The 17,728-nt window shown below is 48.1% G+C and overlaps 1 protein-coding gene across 1 annotated transcript; it reads left to right on the forward strand.

The window, feature by feature from the left end:
• The first annotated feature begins 10,086 nt into the window (after positions 1-10,086).
• On the forward strand, positions 10,087-17,186 carry CYSLTR1 (cysteinyl leukotriene receptor 1). The gene is made up of 2 exons (XM_049828101.1): positions 10,087-10,109; positions 14,020-17,186. The coding sequence occupies exon 2, from the start codon at positions 14,066-14,068 to the stop codon at positions 15,101-15,103; it is 1,038 nt and encodes a 345-aa protein (XP_049684058.1). The 5' UTR covers positions 10,087-10,109; positions 14,020-14,065; the 3' UTR covers positions 15,104-17,186.
• The last annotated feature ends 542 nt before the right edge of the window (positions 17,187-17,728 follow it).

Genomic DNA, 17,728 nt, shown 5'->3' on the forward strand with positions numbered 1-17,728 from the left:
ACGGGGGTTTGAATGCCGCGTTAAAGTCCCTGAAGCAGCCCTAGCAGGGGGCAACCTAGCGCTAAGGAAAAATCTGTGTCTGACTTCCACGTGGGTGCATTTGTACAGCTGATGTGGAACTGTTCTGCTGAAAGGTTGGGGTTTGTATCTTGATGGGTATTTCCTCAGAAAAGCCTTGGCTGGAAGCCTGTCATCAGGGCCTGAAATCTTTTTCAAATACCAGTAGATTAGCATGATGTCTGATGTTCTCTGGTAATTTACTTGACTTATATTGTGTCATAGATACTATCTGGCCATTCCCAAATACATAACAGCAAAGTATATCAAATGATGCACTAGATAAATACAGGTTTAGTTAATTTTAAAGTGTCTCTTATCAATGTTAAGATTCAGTAATGCACATGAATTTGCCTTTCAGTTTAGATTTTTAAAAATTTCCAAGTGTGTCCTGGTTTCAGCTGGAATAAAGTTAATTTTCTTTCTAATAGCTGATACAGTATTATGTTTTAGATTTAGCATGAGAAGAATGTTGATAACACACTGATGTTTTCAGTTGTCGCTAAGTAGCCTTTATACCAAGTCAAGGATTTTTCAGCTTCTCCTGCCCAGCCAGCGAGAAGGCTGGAGGGGCACAAGGAGTTGGGAGGGGACACGGCCAGGACAGCTGATCCCAACTGGCCAAAGGGGTATTCCAGACCATGGGACGTCATGTCCAGTATATAAACTGGGGAGGAGTTGGCTGGGGGAGGGATTGCTGCTCAGGAACTAACTGGGCGTCAGTCGGCAGGTGGTGAGAAATTGCATTTGTATATTTGAATTTTTATATTATTATTCATTTTCTTTTCTTCCTTTCTGTTCTATTGAACTGTCTTTATCTCAACATACGAGTTTTACTTTTTTTTTTCTGATTCTCCTCCCCATCCCACTGCAGGGGGGAGTGAGTGAGCAGCTGCATGGCTGGAATTAGACCGTAACAAAGTGATATAAGCCCTGAAATACTTCTGATGCCACAAACTGACAGATATTCATGATCTTTATTCCATTCCCTTTCCAAAAAAAGAAAGCCAACTTGCATATACTATTTCTGGCCTTGTGGATCAAAATTTCTCCATGGAAATGTCTTGTTTACTGTTGAATTTTCCAGGGACAAGTTTCTCCTCTTCCAGAGAAAAAGAACCCTGGTAGTTTATGTAATCAGAAAAGTCTGCTATCAAAAAAATGAACATCAGAGAATTAAATTACTATTTAATTTTTTTAAATAATTTAATTACTATTGTGGGTGGGAAAAAACTGTAACAAAATCCCTGATAGACTATTTTTATTTTAAAAAACTTGTATGTCAGAATATTTTTTTACAAAAAAAAGTGGTAAGAAGCAATAAAGCTAGTGTCAGTGTCTGAAACAAAACTAGAAAATCGAAGCACAACCTTTTGTCAGTTTGAAAGTAAATGCTAGTTAAGATTACATGGACAGACTCCCAGTAACCCTGATTATGAAGCCTAAAGTCACTGCTGACCTGCAAAGACCCTCATGCTCAGTTCCAGTCTAAGCACCAATAAATGCACCTTAGCTCTGTCCCATTCTGGAAAAAAAAGTATTAGAATGATAGAATACTTTGGACAGATTTGCACAGAATACAGATTTCACATCAGTTCTAACAAAACCAGGAGAATTAATATAATTTCGCAGCTCCTGATAAATGAAGCCTCCAGGAACGGGAAAACATTCTACTGCTTTTGCCTGAAAACATGTCATCCACAAAGCGACACTGGGCGTTTCTCATTTCTTGACTGCTGTGTCTGCAGTGTGACTTGTGAAATAATGGAAACACAGCTTAAAGAAAGCTGTATCTCGCCCATCTACTGAAGCACCCCTTGTTACATGTACAAAACAGGAAGAGGAAGAAGCAGCCGGCTCTATCAGGACAGCATCTCCTGACAGCGTGGCTATTCTATTTATTACGGGTTGACATGTTGGAACCATAAAAATCCCCGAGGAAATCCAGCTTTTCAAATCAGCAGTCCAAAAGTCGTCGTGTTGTCTCTAACTTTGCTCTTTTCTAAGGTGGTTAACCACACGAGGGACTTAGGGTGCCAACCTGCAAGTCACCGGGAATCCCTGCCTGCCGTCGAAGACGGCAAGAGCCGGAGGTGTTCGGCATCTGGTAAAGCCAATCCCATAACCCCCGGAGAAAGGGAAAACTTCAACCCTTATCTTTTACAAGCACAGGGGTAGTGTACTTGTATGGAGTATGATCGGCTGATTGCACGTGGACCAGTTCCCATGGCTTGTGGAGGTCCTTCACCAGCCAAACCACAGCGACAGGACGTTTCTGGGTCCTCGTCTGAGATTTTGGCCTGACAAGCCCATTCTTTCATTTTTGCACAAGGTGAAAGGATCGGGGCAGGTTAAAGGGTCCCTAAAAGCCCTACTTCCAGAAATTTTCCCTAGTAGAAGACTCTGAAGTTACTGCTCCCTGTCCCAAAGACTTCTCCAAACCCAGGCGTGGGTCAGTCTCCTGCACCCAGCTGCAGGAATATCACAAAGATTTTTGGCTGCAGCACCCCAGGGTGCCTGGGGCAACGTGGGCAGCCCCGTACCTGTGCCCGTACCCGTACCTCTGCGGTGGGGCCATGCGCTCTGCTCCGCTTCTCAGAAAAGGCAGCACAAACTCTCACCTCTTGGTTTGTGCTTTGAGTGGAAACCACATGAACCCCGTCTTCTTCGATGAAACAGAAACAACATTGTTCCCTGGCTGATGTCTTCTGTCATTTCCCAGATTAGTCAGCCATCCCCATTACCGCCTCCTTTTGTGAAGAGAGATTTGGTTTTGTGAAAGAATAACACCATTCTCCAACTATTTAGGCTAACAGTGATGGGATTGCTGAACGCTGTCCTTGCAGTCATTCCTGGTAGTAATTTATTTCGTTTGTCTCAGGAGAGCAAGTGCTTTACTCCAAAAAATGCTAACTAGAGACAATGCTGAAGATGTCCTACCATCTCACCCAGATTTGCATCTTCTCTCAGTCCTCTTTTCCACAGCAGCTAGTCAAAAAAAAGATTGTATTTGCAGTAGGGTATGATCAACGGCTTCATGATCTGAGAGAGTGACAAGGGATGAGGCTTTCTTCACAAAAAAGCTCCCCAGCTCCATTCTTCTCCCACAGAAACCAGGGGAATGGGGAGCTTCATTGGTCTCCTATGGCTGGGATGGAGCAACTTCTCACAGCTGCCAGTAAGGGCCACACATATTAACATCAGTTCCTAAAAACCAAGTGGAAGACAGGGCCAGTGCTGGAACTGTGATATCAAGTCTCTGTGCCGGCCGGGTCCAGGGAATAAACAGAGACACATCCTGCAGGGTCTAGGTGACAATAAGGGATGGTGCCCTGGAGATACAGGTCCTCCTAGGTGGGAACCCTCACAGGAACTGTTATAGCGAGAACAGAGCAAAGAAGGGATTGCACAGCCTTGGCAAGAAGCAGAAATTACTTTTCCAAATAAGTCATCATATTTGCAAGCTTGACGAAGAAGGAAGGAGGCATCCCCATCTGACTCCGGCCACAGACGCCATCATTTCTCGGCATGGTTTTCTGCCCCCAAGCACACTGACTCAGCCGTCCTGGGGGCTCGCTGTCTCCGGCCTCACTGCTGCTCAGAAATAGAGGGGATGACCCTGGCTGAGCAGCTCCCACATGGGCACGAAGCAAAAGCTGCTTGTTTCAGAATGACTACGGGCTGCCAGACAACGAGGCACAGAAATCGTTGCATAAAAAAGACTCTTCATCTCCTCTCACACTCGGGTGACATCTCCAAAACTTCCATTTCTCTGCAACTTTCCCATCCCTTTGCAATGGGAGTGCCCCCCCGTACCTCCTAGGTCCAGGACCACCATACCAGTGCGTTCCCTTCATTAACCTATACCAAATGCTTTCCATGCCCCATTCCTCCTTTTTGTCCCTGGATTTGCTCATGTGCTTTATTTCATCCACATCAAGGGAAGGACGTGCCTGGGTTGATGAGTCCTCCCTCGGCAGAGCGCAGGGACCGTGGCTATGCACTTTCCAGGTTGGGGCTGGCACGAGTCCAGCGAGGTCAGAGCAGGCAGAGCTGTGACCAGGTCGTGATTCCCGATCTCAGGCATCACCAGGATCGTGCTTTTCTCTAGAAAGTGCATCTGGCAGGTGACATTGCCACTGGCCGTTCTTCCCCAATGTCACACAGTCCAGTCTACGCTAAATAACTTTGAGCAAGTCTGAACTGAAGTTGAGTTTATCACCCTTTTCACACGATTCAAAGAGAAACAACCTATTTTAGGAAGTCCCAGGAGAGGAAAGAAACAACAACATGTTAAAAAGATGTTTACTTCATCATGAAACGCTGGCTTTCTGATTTCTCCTCCTCAAATAGCCACTGTGAAAGCAGGTGCTAAAGCAGAAAAGTTTTTTCATTCAGGCTACAAATTATTTAGGTGTTTGCCTGAAACTCCAGCAGTAAAGGAAGAAGCAGTCCAGTGCGCTGGATTGATATGACATTTCTGACATTAAATGAAGGGCTCAACATCTTTGAGTCTGGTGTCTGACTGCAGCTGCAGGCATTTGGGTGCGAGAGGAGAAGGCAATGGAGGGTAAGTCGGTGTTAAGTGGCAACGTACCTTAACCCTAAAGCATGATCAGGCTTTTTCTAGATCTGGATGGTCCCAGACCAATCTCCAAAGCCCATACCCCTAAATTGTGCCTTATCCCACTGTCCTGCGAAAAGGGAATCAGACTGATTTACAGCCTGCACATCAAATTGCTCATATTAAGCACTATCAGAACAAATCTTCAGCCTCCAGATGTCTACCAAGCCATTAAAATTTGTGTTATGGTTAATGAATAATCACATTTATATCAGTGAAAATCGTTCCCAGAGGCAAAAGGTATCTTATCTAGGCAAGCTCCTCTGGTGAAACACTGAAAGAGCTGATGCCTCTGACACAGCCACCGCTCGCACAGAGATCTGCTGACAGACGGGAAGTGCCAGCAATTAGCATCGTTAAGGTGGCTGTGAACATCTGCCGCATCACTCGGCTTTCTGAAGTGCTCTGAAACTCCCAGTGCAAAGAACTTGCAGACGAATGGCTGGTTCCTCCCCTCGGCGTGCATGTGTGTGTCCTATTAATGTAGCTAAATGACCCTGTCCAGACGTATTTTGAGTCTGGTTTCCTAGTATAGCTAGAATTCAAATTGTCACTTAATTAGCCCAGACTTCTAGCGACTTTGAAGGAGAGCACAGAAATCACTTTACGCCACGTTTAGGAGTGAAATGACAGGTTACAGCTCCCCTCGCCCAGTCACAAATCCTGAAGTGCAGCCCCCCTTCCCTTGCTGACCTCCATCCCTCTCCCAAAACGCCCTACAGCTCTCTTCCCTCTTCTTTATCTCTTCATCTCCAGCCTTCACCCCATCCCCACCCCCATCATGGAAGTTTTTAGGGGTTTCCCTCTTCTTTCAGATTCTGTCACTCCCTTATGTGCCTGTTCACACTGAGGTCTCTCCCGTAGTTTTCTAATTTTTTGCCTACCACTGCCCCCTCATCCTCCTCTGCTTTACGTTCCTCTGAATTTACAGGTTCTTACCTTTTCTCCAGCCCTTGTTTCTTTGAACTCCCGTGTCTAAGCAGGATCTCTCCCCCCAGGACACAAGTGTGCTCTTGGCTGCTGCACGAGGCAAAACCATCCTTGATCCTGCCACCTTCCCTTAATCACTCCCCACACTTTCACCACAGCACACCCACACTACAGACCCCAGTCCCTCTTCTCCTGACCCATCCTCAGCCTCCAAGAACAGGTTCTCACGCTCCACATCAGGAACCTGGTCTTCCTAAAGCCTCGCCATCCCCGTTGTCCTGCCTGGGCTAATTCTGCAAGCCTAACCGCTCTTGAGAGGTAATGTGTAACCTCATTCTCCAGACGTGATGGGGATCACTTTGTGGGGGTCTTCTTCACACCCACTTCTCTGGCAATGCATCCAGAGGCTCCTTTGGGGCGTCCTCCCCTTCCCTTGCCCCCCTCTGGGTATCTCCCCTGTCCACCCCTGGCCTTTGTACATGCACGTTCTGGTTGCCATCTCCTCCATCCTTTGCACTTCCCCCTCCTAATTCCTTCTCTAACCTACCCTGTATCGTCTTCTTGAGACTTCAAATTGTCAGTCCCCGTGACACGTTAGCTCGGTCTGGACTCCAGCTTACAGGAAGGCTCTAACAAACCAAGCAGGGGAAGAAGAGCGAGGAGGTGACCTTACGTGGCGTGCGAGGGACACCACACCGATGGCACTTCCGTGCAGCGCTCAGCACCGAGTGGCCTGAAGAACTTCCCCAGCACAAACTGGGGGAGCAAAGTCGCCGTCCCCAGGGACGGTCACCCGCAGCCGAGGAGGTCTGCTTTGTCCTCCCTCAGGGCACGGGGTCTGCGTGCCATGGATCCAGCCTTTCCCTGGAGCGCAGAGGTCCCCACGATGCCTGGAGGTGTCAGGGCCAGCCACCCTCCAGCCACCCATCCCAGAGGACAAAAGGCTTCATCCAGCTTCTCGCAGCGCAGATATATTCAGTGAGTGCTCCAGTCCTGCCCCTCCGGGCAGCCCATGCCTGGCCCCCATCAAATACCACGTGTCTTCTTGGCCTCGTTGTATCAGAGCTGCAGTTTGACCTCCTCTTAGCATTCTGGTGAGGAAACCCTTCCCGCACCAAAACTCTGGCTCTTCTGCCAGCACATTTGGAGAGGCAGCAGTTTCCTTGATCCCACACCAACTTTAGTTTGACCTTGCAACTAGAAATCTTCCTGTTCTTGTGAGTAAAGGGCAGAAAAGAAAAGAAGAAGGAACAGCAACGAAAAAAAAAGGAGAAGGAATAATAAAACTGAATAGCAAAAAGCAGAAGGAATAGCAAAAAAAAGGTACCAAAAAAAGCAGAAGGAATGGCAGAATGGAGTAATACCAAAATGTGCACCACAACTAAAGCAAGCTACAGAACTGGTTCGCAGCGTAGGATGTTGCAGGCGGTGCAGCCAGTTGCCCAGTCTTGGAGGTCCTTGGACCTTCATCCCGCAAAGTCTTCAAGACCAGGTGAGATAAAACCCTGAGCAAGCTCGCCTGGTCTGGTTGGAGCAGGAGGTTGGACTAAAGATCTGCTGAGGTCCCCTCCAGCCTGAATGATCCCAAGATCCTACGATTTGATTGTTCCTAATGAGCTGCCAAGTGGCTCCTGGGAGACGAGCAGGCTTTTCTGTGCATGGGGTAGGCGAGGAATGCAGGAGAGGCTCTCAGGAGGGGCAGATGAGTGATGTGTACGTACTTCTCACACACCTTCACTGTTCACAGAGAGTGATGCAAAAGAGGAACTGCCACCTCCACAGCACCAGGGCTTTGTCTGAAACACGAGTCTGCACGTTCTGGGTGCGAGAAGGTGCCAAGGACCCACAATGAAAGCACAAACTGCCTGGGTCCCACAGCAGAAAACCCTTCTGGGACACAACAGGGTGGACAAGTTGCAAGCAAAAAGAAAGAAAAGACGACCTGGCATTGCAGCTGGAGGAAGCAGGCACAGCTGCAATGCTTGGTACTGTGAAACCTCCAGGTGGGTCTGTAATGGGTCTGTAATTCCCGTGCCAGGTGGACAAGGGGTTTGTCATTATATTCAGCCCATCTCCAAGCCTTTGCTTTCCCTGTGTGATGTAAAACAGTGAAGAAAGGAGGATAAGAGCATGGTGAATAGCAGCTCGCAGTGGCTGAGTGCAGTGACACTTAAATAAAACACACAAGTCCAAAACCAAAGCCGTGAAGCCCGGGCAGAACCTGCCATAACACACTCTTCAAAGAGACCATCATCCACCTGCCTCCCACGAGAGCAGACTCCGGTGTACTGTTGATCTCACTTGTGGTTCACTCCTAGAGAGCAATAATGAGGTTATTGACACGGTGGCTTTTATTTCATTCCAAGCCATTTATTTAAAAGGTTCGAGGTGGCAAAGTGTGTAAGTAGTGCTCTCCGGCAGCCTTCCCTCAGCCGCTGCTCAGCTCCGCACCCTTCCAGCTCTCCCAGCACAGCGCCTGGATGCCGTCTCCCCACCTCGGCACTGATGCGGGGACGTGCTCAGCCCTTTGCACCCGCGTTCCTCCAGGTTGCGCTTGCTGGCCCCATTCCCTGCCCCAGGGCCAAGGCTCTGGCACTCACCCAGCTGATGCTGACCTGGGATTTACTCCCTGTTAATGCGAAAAGGAGAGTTTGGGAAGCCCTGGAGACCAGATGTCACTGCCCAACCATCCATAGGGGTTTGTTAAATGTTATCACCCGCTGTTGTGGCAGAATTGAAGATGTAGAAGCAGCCTACAAGAAAGCAAAGAGCTGGAAGAACGTCACGAGTGATGCTTGCACCGAGCCCTTCCCTCCCAAAAGAGCCACGAGCCCATGCTGACCCACGCATGGGCACGGGGTCCGAGGGGCTCGCGTGGGAGGCAGGGCTGGAAGAAACCGCTCTCCATCTGCCCCAGCTCTCCCCAGCCCCTCACGCTGTGGTGGGATGCCGCTTTGTGCCAGATCGGGGAGAGCGAGCCCTATAGCCGGAATGTTTCCTTCCTACACTGAGCACTGCTAAATAACAGCATGGGATGTCCTGCAGAGCAGAAAAAGGGCCGTGGACAGGAGCAGCCTTGGGGACCCTCGTGCAGGGGCATGGACAGGCAGGGAGGGGTCCCCTCGCGTGACCTCCGCACCACACAGGTGCCGTGGAAACAGGAGGACGTGGAGAGATGTACATCCCGGGAGCAGACAGCAGCATTTACAGGATCTGTTGCTTACTATTTTTTTTTGTGTGCCTGCCACTTTGGGATTTAATTCTTAATTCTGAGGAAGCGTATTTACTCAGTATAGTTATTTCCCACGAGAAACTAAAGCTTTAATATTGAGTTACTACCAGAGGTCAGTTGGGATCATATGGAAGAAAATCACCTTTCTGGGCCCCGGATGAGTGTCAGAGCTATTCCTTGGCCACCGCAGCATCTCTGCATCCACCGCCTGCGTGACAACCCCATCCTGAGGAAGGGTTGGCAGAGACTTCTGCTCCTCCCGGTCCCCTGCAGGGCTGACAATGCTGCGGGGACAGACCCAATGGCTCTGCCGGGCGTTAATGGTCAAGATCACCCCAGCCGCACCTTTGGGAACCCCGATTCTGCAGAAGGCAGGGCGATGCCACCACTTCCAGGACAGCGTAGGGGCAAAGTTTGCCCCTGAGTGCAGGAAAAAAAAAAAATCTCATTTGGTGCATATGTTGGTCCAGTGCAAGTAGAAGTCAGCACCGAGCACGTTTGTGTGCAGTCTCCGTTTTTTAAATAGGTGAGCAGCAAACTGCTTGGAGGCTCGGCAGCACGTGGGTGGGGATTTTTCAGTAGCTGATTTGCCCCAAGGTGGAAAGATCTGCCTCCACCGGTGCAATTTCTCAGCGCATAGTAACCAGCCAAGCACACCACGGGTTTTACTGGGGCACCTTCCCGCCCCACTGCCGGCGTGCGGCCGAGTTTGCCCCATTTGCACTTGCCCCCCCACCTCGATGCTGTCAAACTGCCACCATTTCCCCGCTTTGGATCCCACCTGGGAGCACCGTGCAACCAGCCTGGCCATCCTCACCCGGCTAGAGAACACACAGGTCTACAGAAACTCCCCCAAAACCAGCCATCGGAATGCAGCTGGGGCAGAAAAAAAGTGGCCTTGAAATTCACCCACCCACCCACCCACCCACTCAGCACGGGTGTGAAAGCTGTGGCTACACAGGTGCTTTATTTCAGTGGGAGCACCTGGGATCAGGGCTTCTCCCAGCTGGAGCAGGACATCAGTCCCGGGGGGGGGGTCCTCCTTACTGGGGAAAATGGGGCACCCTCCGCCTTTGGCACCAGTGCTCCCAGTGGCTCCAGTGAGCTGGGAGGGGGGAGCAACTGGGGGTCCCAGCTGGGTTTAGGGAGGGAAGCGAGGTGGGGGGGACGGGGGCGGTCCCGGTCCCTCCCCGGGGCGAGGCCGGGCTTAAGGGCGGCGGAGGGGGGGGGGCGGCTCGGGTAGAGCTCCGCGCCCGCCTCGGTCCGGTACGTCCTCGCTGGGGTTTGCGGGTTGGGGACTTGGGGGGGGGGGTAGGTTGGGCTGGGGGGGGGGGGGATGCCCGTGGTGCCGGTGCCCCCGGGATAGGGCTGGTGGAGAAGAGCGAGAGGTTTGCGACCCGGGTTAAAATACCCACGGTAAACTCGGTTATTGCTATTTGGTGCTAATGAGGTGGGTAATTAGCGTCTGGGGCTGGCTTTGGAGTATCTCGTTCTGTTCCTCTGGCGGAGACCAAGCTGCGTTTCTTCTCGCAGAAAGGGGATTTGTGCCCGCGAAGGGGTTTGGGGGAAGTTCTCTGCGGCTTTTTCCCCCAAAAATGTGAAATTCAGCCCGTGTCAGCGCTGCGAGCGTTCCTGAGGACGCTTTACCTCTGCGCTCGAAGGAAACGGTGCTGTCTTCTTTGGTGGTGTGCTTTTTGGTTGTGTGATTAAATTTAGTCCAAGCTGCTTTGAGCGGCTATAAATCTAGCTGTGCTGCATGAGACTTGGAGAATAAGGGCGCAGCTCTCTGTTCTTTAGGGTTTTGCTTACTTTAGAGTACATTTCTCAGCCAGCCATCGCTCTTCCCTCCTGCTTGTGTACATTCCTAATGAGCTGAATTCACCAGCACTTAAATAAATGGTTCCGTGAACCACGACTATGCAGAAATAAAAAGTGGCAGAAGTCCTATTTGTCTTTAACTCATGATGCAAACCTGGTCTAAAGCCTCAGCTAGGAAATGGTGTTTTGTGGGGGTTTTTTTGGTTTTCACAGATATATTTCTAGGTGCGGAGCTCTCTTATACTTTAGAAGTCCGCTTCAGTATTGTAGTCATCAGTTTTCTTTTCTGTTTCCTTGTTGTTTTTTATTAGAAATATGGTAGATAACAGGTCTCTGTAGTCTTTTAGACAAATACCTGGCGTGGTTGTTCATTATCTGCTAATAACTTTAAGATTAGCAGCTGAAAGTCTGAAATTTAGCCCCCAAAGGAGGTAAAAAGTTTATAATCCAGCTCAATGCTGCTTAAGAAGTGTGCACAAATAGGCACAGAGATTAAATAAGGAAGTTTATCTAATGAGCAAATGATGGGCTGAGATGTTTACCGATATCTCTCGGTTCTCTCTTAGGCAGGATAGCTAAACGGGGGGAAGGGAAGAGAAATCCGCAGCAGCAGGAAGGCAGCAGTACCTTCTGCATTGCTGGTGCCCTCGCAAAAGGCGCACGGGAACCTGACCCAAAATGTGCTGTTGGGAGACGCAGGTTCTGCCCGCGCTGCCCAGATCCCCCAGTGCTCCTCGGTGTTTCTCCATCTGCAGCCTCGTCCCTTCTCCAAGTGTTAGATAGCGTTACTGCTTCTAGGCAAAACATCTTTTTTTTTTTTTTTTTTTTTTTTATCTACTGGGTTGGCTGTGCAAGTCCCGTTTTCTGCTCCTTCTTCATCCTGCCTGGAGAAACTGCCTGGAGATGCAGGCAGATACAAAAAGCCTCGATGTGCAAAAGACCTCACTCCAGCCTCTTGATCTTGAACATCTTGGTTGTGGTGTGGTTTGGGTTTTTTTAATGTCTGAGAAAGAAGCGATATATGATGCGTAGCACGGTGGGGTTTTGCTGAGCAGTTCTGCTTGCTAGGCATTAACCCAGCAATAGAAGTAACGGTAATAAGAGCTTCATCACCTGCGTCAGATTATCTTGACAGATAAAAACGAAGAGTGGGGATCGTGCAGCTTTCTTCAGAGAATATTGCGCTACCTGCCGCTCCCAAGCAATTGATTAAAATCAGACCAATGTTACCACAAACTTAATTTTAGCCCTATCTTGGAGATTTTAAAACATTATTGGAGCGTTGCTCTTTTCCTAACTTGAACCTCAAGTCTGAAGCGAAGACCTCGGGCAAGCGAGGATGCCAGTGGTGAGGGCTGAAGGCTGGATCTCTCGGCATCTCCCAGGGGACCAGGGCTTGGTCTCCTCCGCACCGCTCCACCGGGGCAGCAGCTCCGTGTTACTGGCTGGTCCTCACGGAGGCGGCATTTGTGGGGCAGGGAGAGGACCCGGCTGCAAACTCACTGCCCCTCTCTGATGAATAGGTTATTTGCAACGAGCATCGCTAAATAAGCTTCATTTATGCAAGCTGAGGTGAACTGCAAGTGATGCTGTACAATGTGCTGATCTTATGGCTTTTGACAAGGGATGTTGAGTCCTGGCTGCCTCTTCTGGCCAAAGACCTCTGTGCAGTGGCATTGTCCGTCGCTCACACCCCCGCTACGTGTCCACAAATAGCCCAAGGGGAAAAAATATCCTCTCTCCTGTCAGGTTGTGCCTCCTGTCCTATCTGTGCCACTTTGCTGATATCTGTTGAGCTTTAATGTATTTTGTGCATTGCAGATAATCAAAGGATTGTTTTAAAAGTATAACTTGCAAATAGCTGAAACTTCACTGAAACCTAAAAACCTTGAGCATCCCAGTATGGTTCTGAATTTGCAGTAAATCCCAGAGAGAGACAGAGACTCTACTTTAATGCAGCCAGGCTATTTTTATGGATGAAAATATGTACCATTTAACATCTGTTTTAAGCACATACATGGGGTGGGTTCTTGTAACCGATCTTGTCCCAGCTGTTGCCTTCATCATTCTTTTTCCCAAGTCCTGTTATTTCAGCCTGCATGTATTCTGCAGTTCTGATCATTGGGGTTTTTCACGGTCTCGGACTGCAAGCGAGATTCTGTGTTTGAACCATTAGAAATTGAAAATTAATGGGAAAAATATGCGTTATTTTTCTCTTGCTTTACTTTAGGACAACCCAAATTAAGAGTGTCTGTCATGTCTCACTGCACTCAAATGAATACCAAAAGGAAATGATAAAATTTCACAAAAGGCTGGCTGAGCGGATGCAAAAACCCTCCCTGGCTGTACGGTCTGACTGCTCCGGAGAGCCCCAGACCCGCTAATGTAAATCAAAGCAATGTGCAAAAGCAAACCCAAGAAGAAATCTTTTGCCAGGGAGTTACCTTGATGGCAGAGATGTCTCCAGACCAAGAGATTTGTTCCCCTTGACATGAGCGTCCCTGCAGCTTCCCCCTCCGTCTGCCGGGCGCTGTAGCAGTACCTCTGCCCAGGCAGTGCCAGGGATACTGGAGCCCTGCAGCATCCTCTCTGCTACAGCGATCCTTCCTGTTTGTCAGATATAATAGGCGCTGTCTTTTCTACAGCTAGTAATATACACTTATTTATTAACACAGCAAGCTTAAAAAATGGTGCTACCTGGGAGCAGAGGAGAGCACTGCAGAATTTGGGGAGCTGACAGATGTCTGGTCGTGCACTGAGCAGCCTCTGGCTTGGAATCTTATTCCGCCTTCAGTGCAAAGGACCTGGGGTTTTTTTAATTTAAATTTTTTCTTAAAATAGTTTTCCTTGACTGTTTCAGAAACCTTCTTGCAGACTTTCTCCTGCAGTGACCTGTCCTTACACAGGCAGGCATGGAGGTGGAGCACAGGGAGGCAGCATTTGCCAGGTGATGCGGAGAGGCAGGACTGAACAGTCATTAGGGTCCAGATCTGGTCTTTATATTTTAAATTGCATAGTGCTATTGCCACCTTTGTTATTCCTCTCTGCTGTTTAATGAGTAGCTACCTTAGTTTGCGAGGAGTTAGAGCTTTTTGGTAATTTGGTGGAAGAAGGATGCCACCAGTACTGAGGGCTTACGAAAATGTGCCTCTCATCTTTGCATCACCAGTTGCTGGTACCACATCAAGAAAGGTGGCCGTAGTAGATAGTTGTAGTAACACGGATCTGTGCGGATCCACATCCCTTCCTAGCTGTTCTCTCCCATACGAGAGAGGTGACAGTTTTTCCTCCTATTTTATAATGGCATTTTATTTTTGTGTGCTGCTTTTCATTACTCACCTGAGTTTTTCACCCTTAGGCCTGACATTCATCGCCAGGCAGAATCGGTGCCTCAGCCGGGCAACATGACGGCACTGTTTGATAACTTGTCATGCCACCACTCCATCGACGACTTCCGAAACCGAGTCTACTCCACGCTCTACTCCATGATCAGCATTATGGGCTTTGTCGGCAATGGCGTTGTGCTGTACGTCCTCATAAAAACATACCGGCAGAAGACGGCCTTCCAGGTGTACATGCTGAACCTTGCCGTGTCCGACTTCCTCTGCGTGTGTACCCTGCCCCTGCGTGTCATCTACTATGTCCACAAAGGGAACTGGTTCTTCAGTGACTTCCTATGCAGGATCAGTTCGTACGCGTTGTACGTCAACCTGTATTGCAGCATATTTTTCATGACTGCGATGAGCTTCTTCCGTTGCATAGCCATCGTTTTTCCAGTCCAGAACATCAATTTGGTAACGGAGAAGAAGGCTAAGTTTGTCTCCGCTGGCATCTGGATTTTTGTCACCCTGACAAGCGCTCCCTTCCTGCGAAACGGAACGTACCAATATGGCAACAAGACCAAGTGCTTCGAACCACCAGAAGACTCTCAGAAGACAAACCTAGTTGTGATCCTGGATTTTATTGCCCTATTTGTGGGCTTCATTTTTCCATTTATTGTCATAACTATCTGCTACACAATGATCATAAGGACCTTACTGAAAAATTCCTTGAAGAAGAACCAGGCTAACCGCAAGAAGGCGGTCTGGATGATCATCATCGTGACGGCCACCTTTCTGGTGAGCTTCACCCCGTACCACATTCTGCGTACGGTTCACCTCCACGTGCTGCGGCTGAAGAACGCCAGCTGCGAGGATGCCATATACCTACAGAAATCGGTTGTGGTAACGCTCCCCTTGGCAGCTTCCAACTGCTGCTTTGACCCGCTTCTCTATTTCTTCTCGGGGGGCAACTTTCGGAAGAGACTTACCACGTTTAGGAAGGCTTCTTCCTCCAGCTTAACGCAAGCCTTCAGGAAAAAGTTCTCCATAAAAGAGAAGGATGAGGAACCCTTTGGAGAAAGCCATAGGGAGAATGGAAAGGCAGCCGTGGCCCCTTCGTAAGGAGGCTAGACCTTCCCCTGAGATCTCAGATGGGCAACGGAGATCTCGGAACCCTTCCAGAAGACACGATGGAGGCTTGCAAGCCTTTGTCGCGATTCGATATGTAATAATAACGGTGGACAGACCATGATTTATGCTCCTTTTTGGTACAGACGCTGCCGGGAATGGCCAACCCCTTCCCCAGGCGCACTGCTTGGACATACGCAGCCGCTTAGGATGAAGGAGCCACCACCGCTAGCCAGCACCAGAAAACTGTTGATCTGATGATAAACTCACATAAACAAACTCTTCAAAGCCTGTATCTGGGCATCTGCTTCATTTTACAACTCTACAAAGAGTGTTAACTCTCTGAGTCAGTGGGAAATGTAAACACAGCATTTGGTGTACGCGGCACTCGGGGAAATACTGACAAATAAAGAGGGCAGGGTTTTCAGAGTCTTCAAACAGCCGCTAAATTATTTACACAGCAGAGGTCAGGATAATTCCTGCCCTGCTCCCAGCTGCTTCTGCTTTGGATTTCAGTTTTCAAGGTAATTATGTCTGTAAGACCTGCAGGCTTGGTGCCTGGGTCTGCAAATAAGGGAACTCGGGCTTCAGCCCCTCTCGCACCCCAAATGAGCAGCTCTTTGGACATGCTTTCATGTGCAGCAGATCTGCCAGCATTTTCCAAACTTCTAGAAAAATCTTGTCTGTGGGAGCAGTTTTAAAATTGCAGTATCCTAGCATGCATTTGAAACTTATTTCGATGGGACTGGTCCTGTAAGTGATGGCTGCAGGATCCAGGTGATCGCTCCAGTTCTTTAGGAGGCTTTACCTAAAAGTAGAGCTCTGGATGATCAGAGTCCAGTGCAGGATCAGGCCTGCCTTTCTGAACTATTGACCAAGGTTGGGTTTTTTAAAATAATTTTTAAAAAATAATAATAATAATGCAGAAGTCCTTTTTTTAAAAATACCTATGTGTGATATTTGATCCTGTTCAAGAGTGTTCACCTCCCTCACCCCCCACAGAAAAGAGACAGCCCAAGGCCCTTGGAAGGATCTCTAGGAAGACCTGGAGATCAATCATCTGAGTCCAGATGAGACATGAGTGAATCTGATTTTGAGTACAACATGGTGAAAAAACAGATTGGGCTATGTTTCTGATGTAAAGAAAAACTTCAAAATCTTGGTCAGAAGGAGACATTCCTGTGCTTTTCCAGTGACATCACAGAAAAGGAGTGCTGCCTGCCTTTTGCTGGAGCAAAGCCCAGCCCTAAATGTGTGATACATCAAGACAAAAATAGAAAGTCTTGTAGGATTAAGACTCCTACTTGGAAAAATGGTTGATAAATGAATAGCGAGTATGTTTTGATAAGGTATTTATCAAGTTACTTGACATTATCTTAAGGAAAGAAAACAGTTTTCATACTGCAGAGTAAGAGTGAGCAAAAGGAGTTTGGCTTGGGGCAAGGGTCTGCTTGAGAAATTACCTTTACAGATACGCAGAAGAGTGTAAGTTCACTCTTCACACCACAGTCTGCAAAAGGCACTTAGAAAAGCAAATTCATCTGCATAACAATTTATGGATGTGAATTTTCAACAAGATCCGAGACTCCTTTAGAAAATTTTAAGGTTCTGTAAAGTGGAAGAGGGCTAAAAGCTGTTCGTGTAGAGGAGTGTTACAGTTCCCCCTAACCCCACAGGAGGGCAGAGCTCCTAGTTCAAAGATGTAACTGTAGACTGCTTTGAGAAAGTGTGTGTAAGAGTTGGCTAAAAACTTCCTTTCGAGGGTTAGCATTGAGTATTATAGCTGTGTCTCCAAGCATTAAAGGCATTGTGCAACTGTAAATAGAAATCATCACGGAAAACTCAGTTTCAGAATATGTAGAAATAATACACAAATAATTCCCAAATTTTTAAATATTATACAGTAAAGCTATATGTATGTGTGTGTTGCAAAGCATTTTTATTGTACCAGAGGTATGCTTTTTCCTTTTTCTCTCTTTTTTTTTTAATGACACGATGATTATGGCAAGAGAAACAGCAGTGGTTTTTGTGCAATAGGAAAGACTATTTAAAAAAAGATTGCTGAAAATTAAATCAAAATGTCACAAGCTAAATTTTAACAATTACTGTTTTCTGTGTCTTATTTTAAAGTCTCTGCATACAGATTCTTCTTCTCTACAACACATTTTTATCTACATGCAGCACTAGAGTGTGATAGTCACCTAATAATCATTTATAATGATATAGTGAACACTCCATTAAAAACAGCGTAGAAGTTGCCGAGGGCAGCACCTGGAGCAGGCTGGGATATCGGGGGACTCGCTGGCCCAGCTTCTCGGAGCTGGAGTTTGGTCCAGTTGAACTGGCCTTTGCTGTCGCCCAACTTCACGGGACGCAGGGCACCGTCTGGGGCTGCTGGTGTGGAGACCTGTTGGAGCCAAACCACTTCTGATGGCAACTGGGCTCTTGGTAGGTCTTGCAGAGGTGGAGCACCCCAGCAAATAGCAGCTGGGACCTCGATAAATGTGTATTTACAGATAGAAAATGCTTGCAAGACATAGGGAGGGAAGCGATGCTTTTGGTGAGGAGGATGTATTTGGGTGTCCTGCGCGGTCACATACCACACAGGTTCCTGCACGG

This window comes from Accipiter gentilis, chromosome 24 (genome assembly GCF_929443795.1).
Source record: "Accipiter gentilis chromosome 24, bAccGen1.1, whole genome shotgun sequence".
In the NCBI taxonomy this organism is placed as follows: domain Eukaryota; kingdom Metazoa; phylum Chordata; class Aves; order Accipitriformes; family Accipitridae; genus Astur; species Astur gentilis.

Coding starts and splice junctions, on each gene's coding strand:
- CYSLTR1 (XM_049828101.1), top strand. CDS start 14,066: ATGACGGCACTGTTTGATAACTTGTCATGCCACCACTCCATCGACGAC.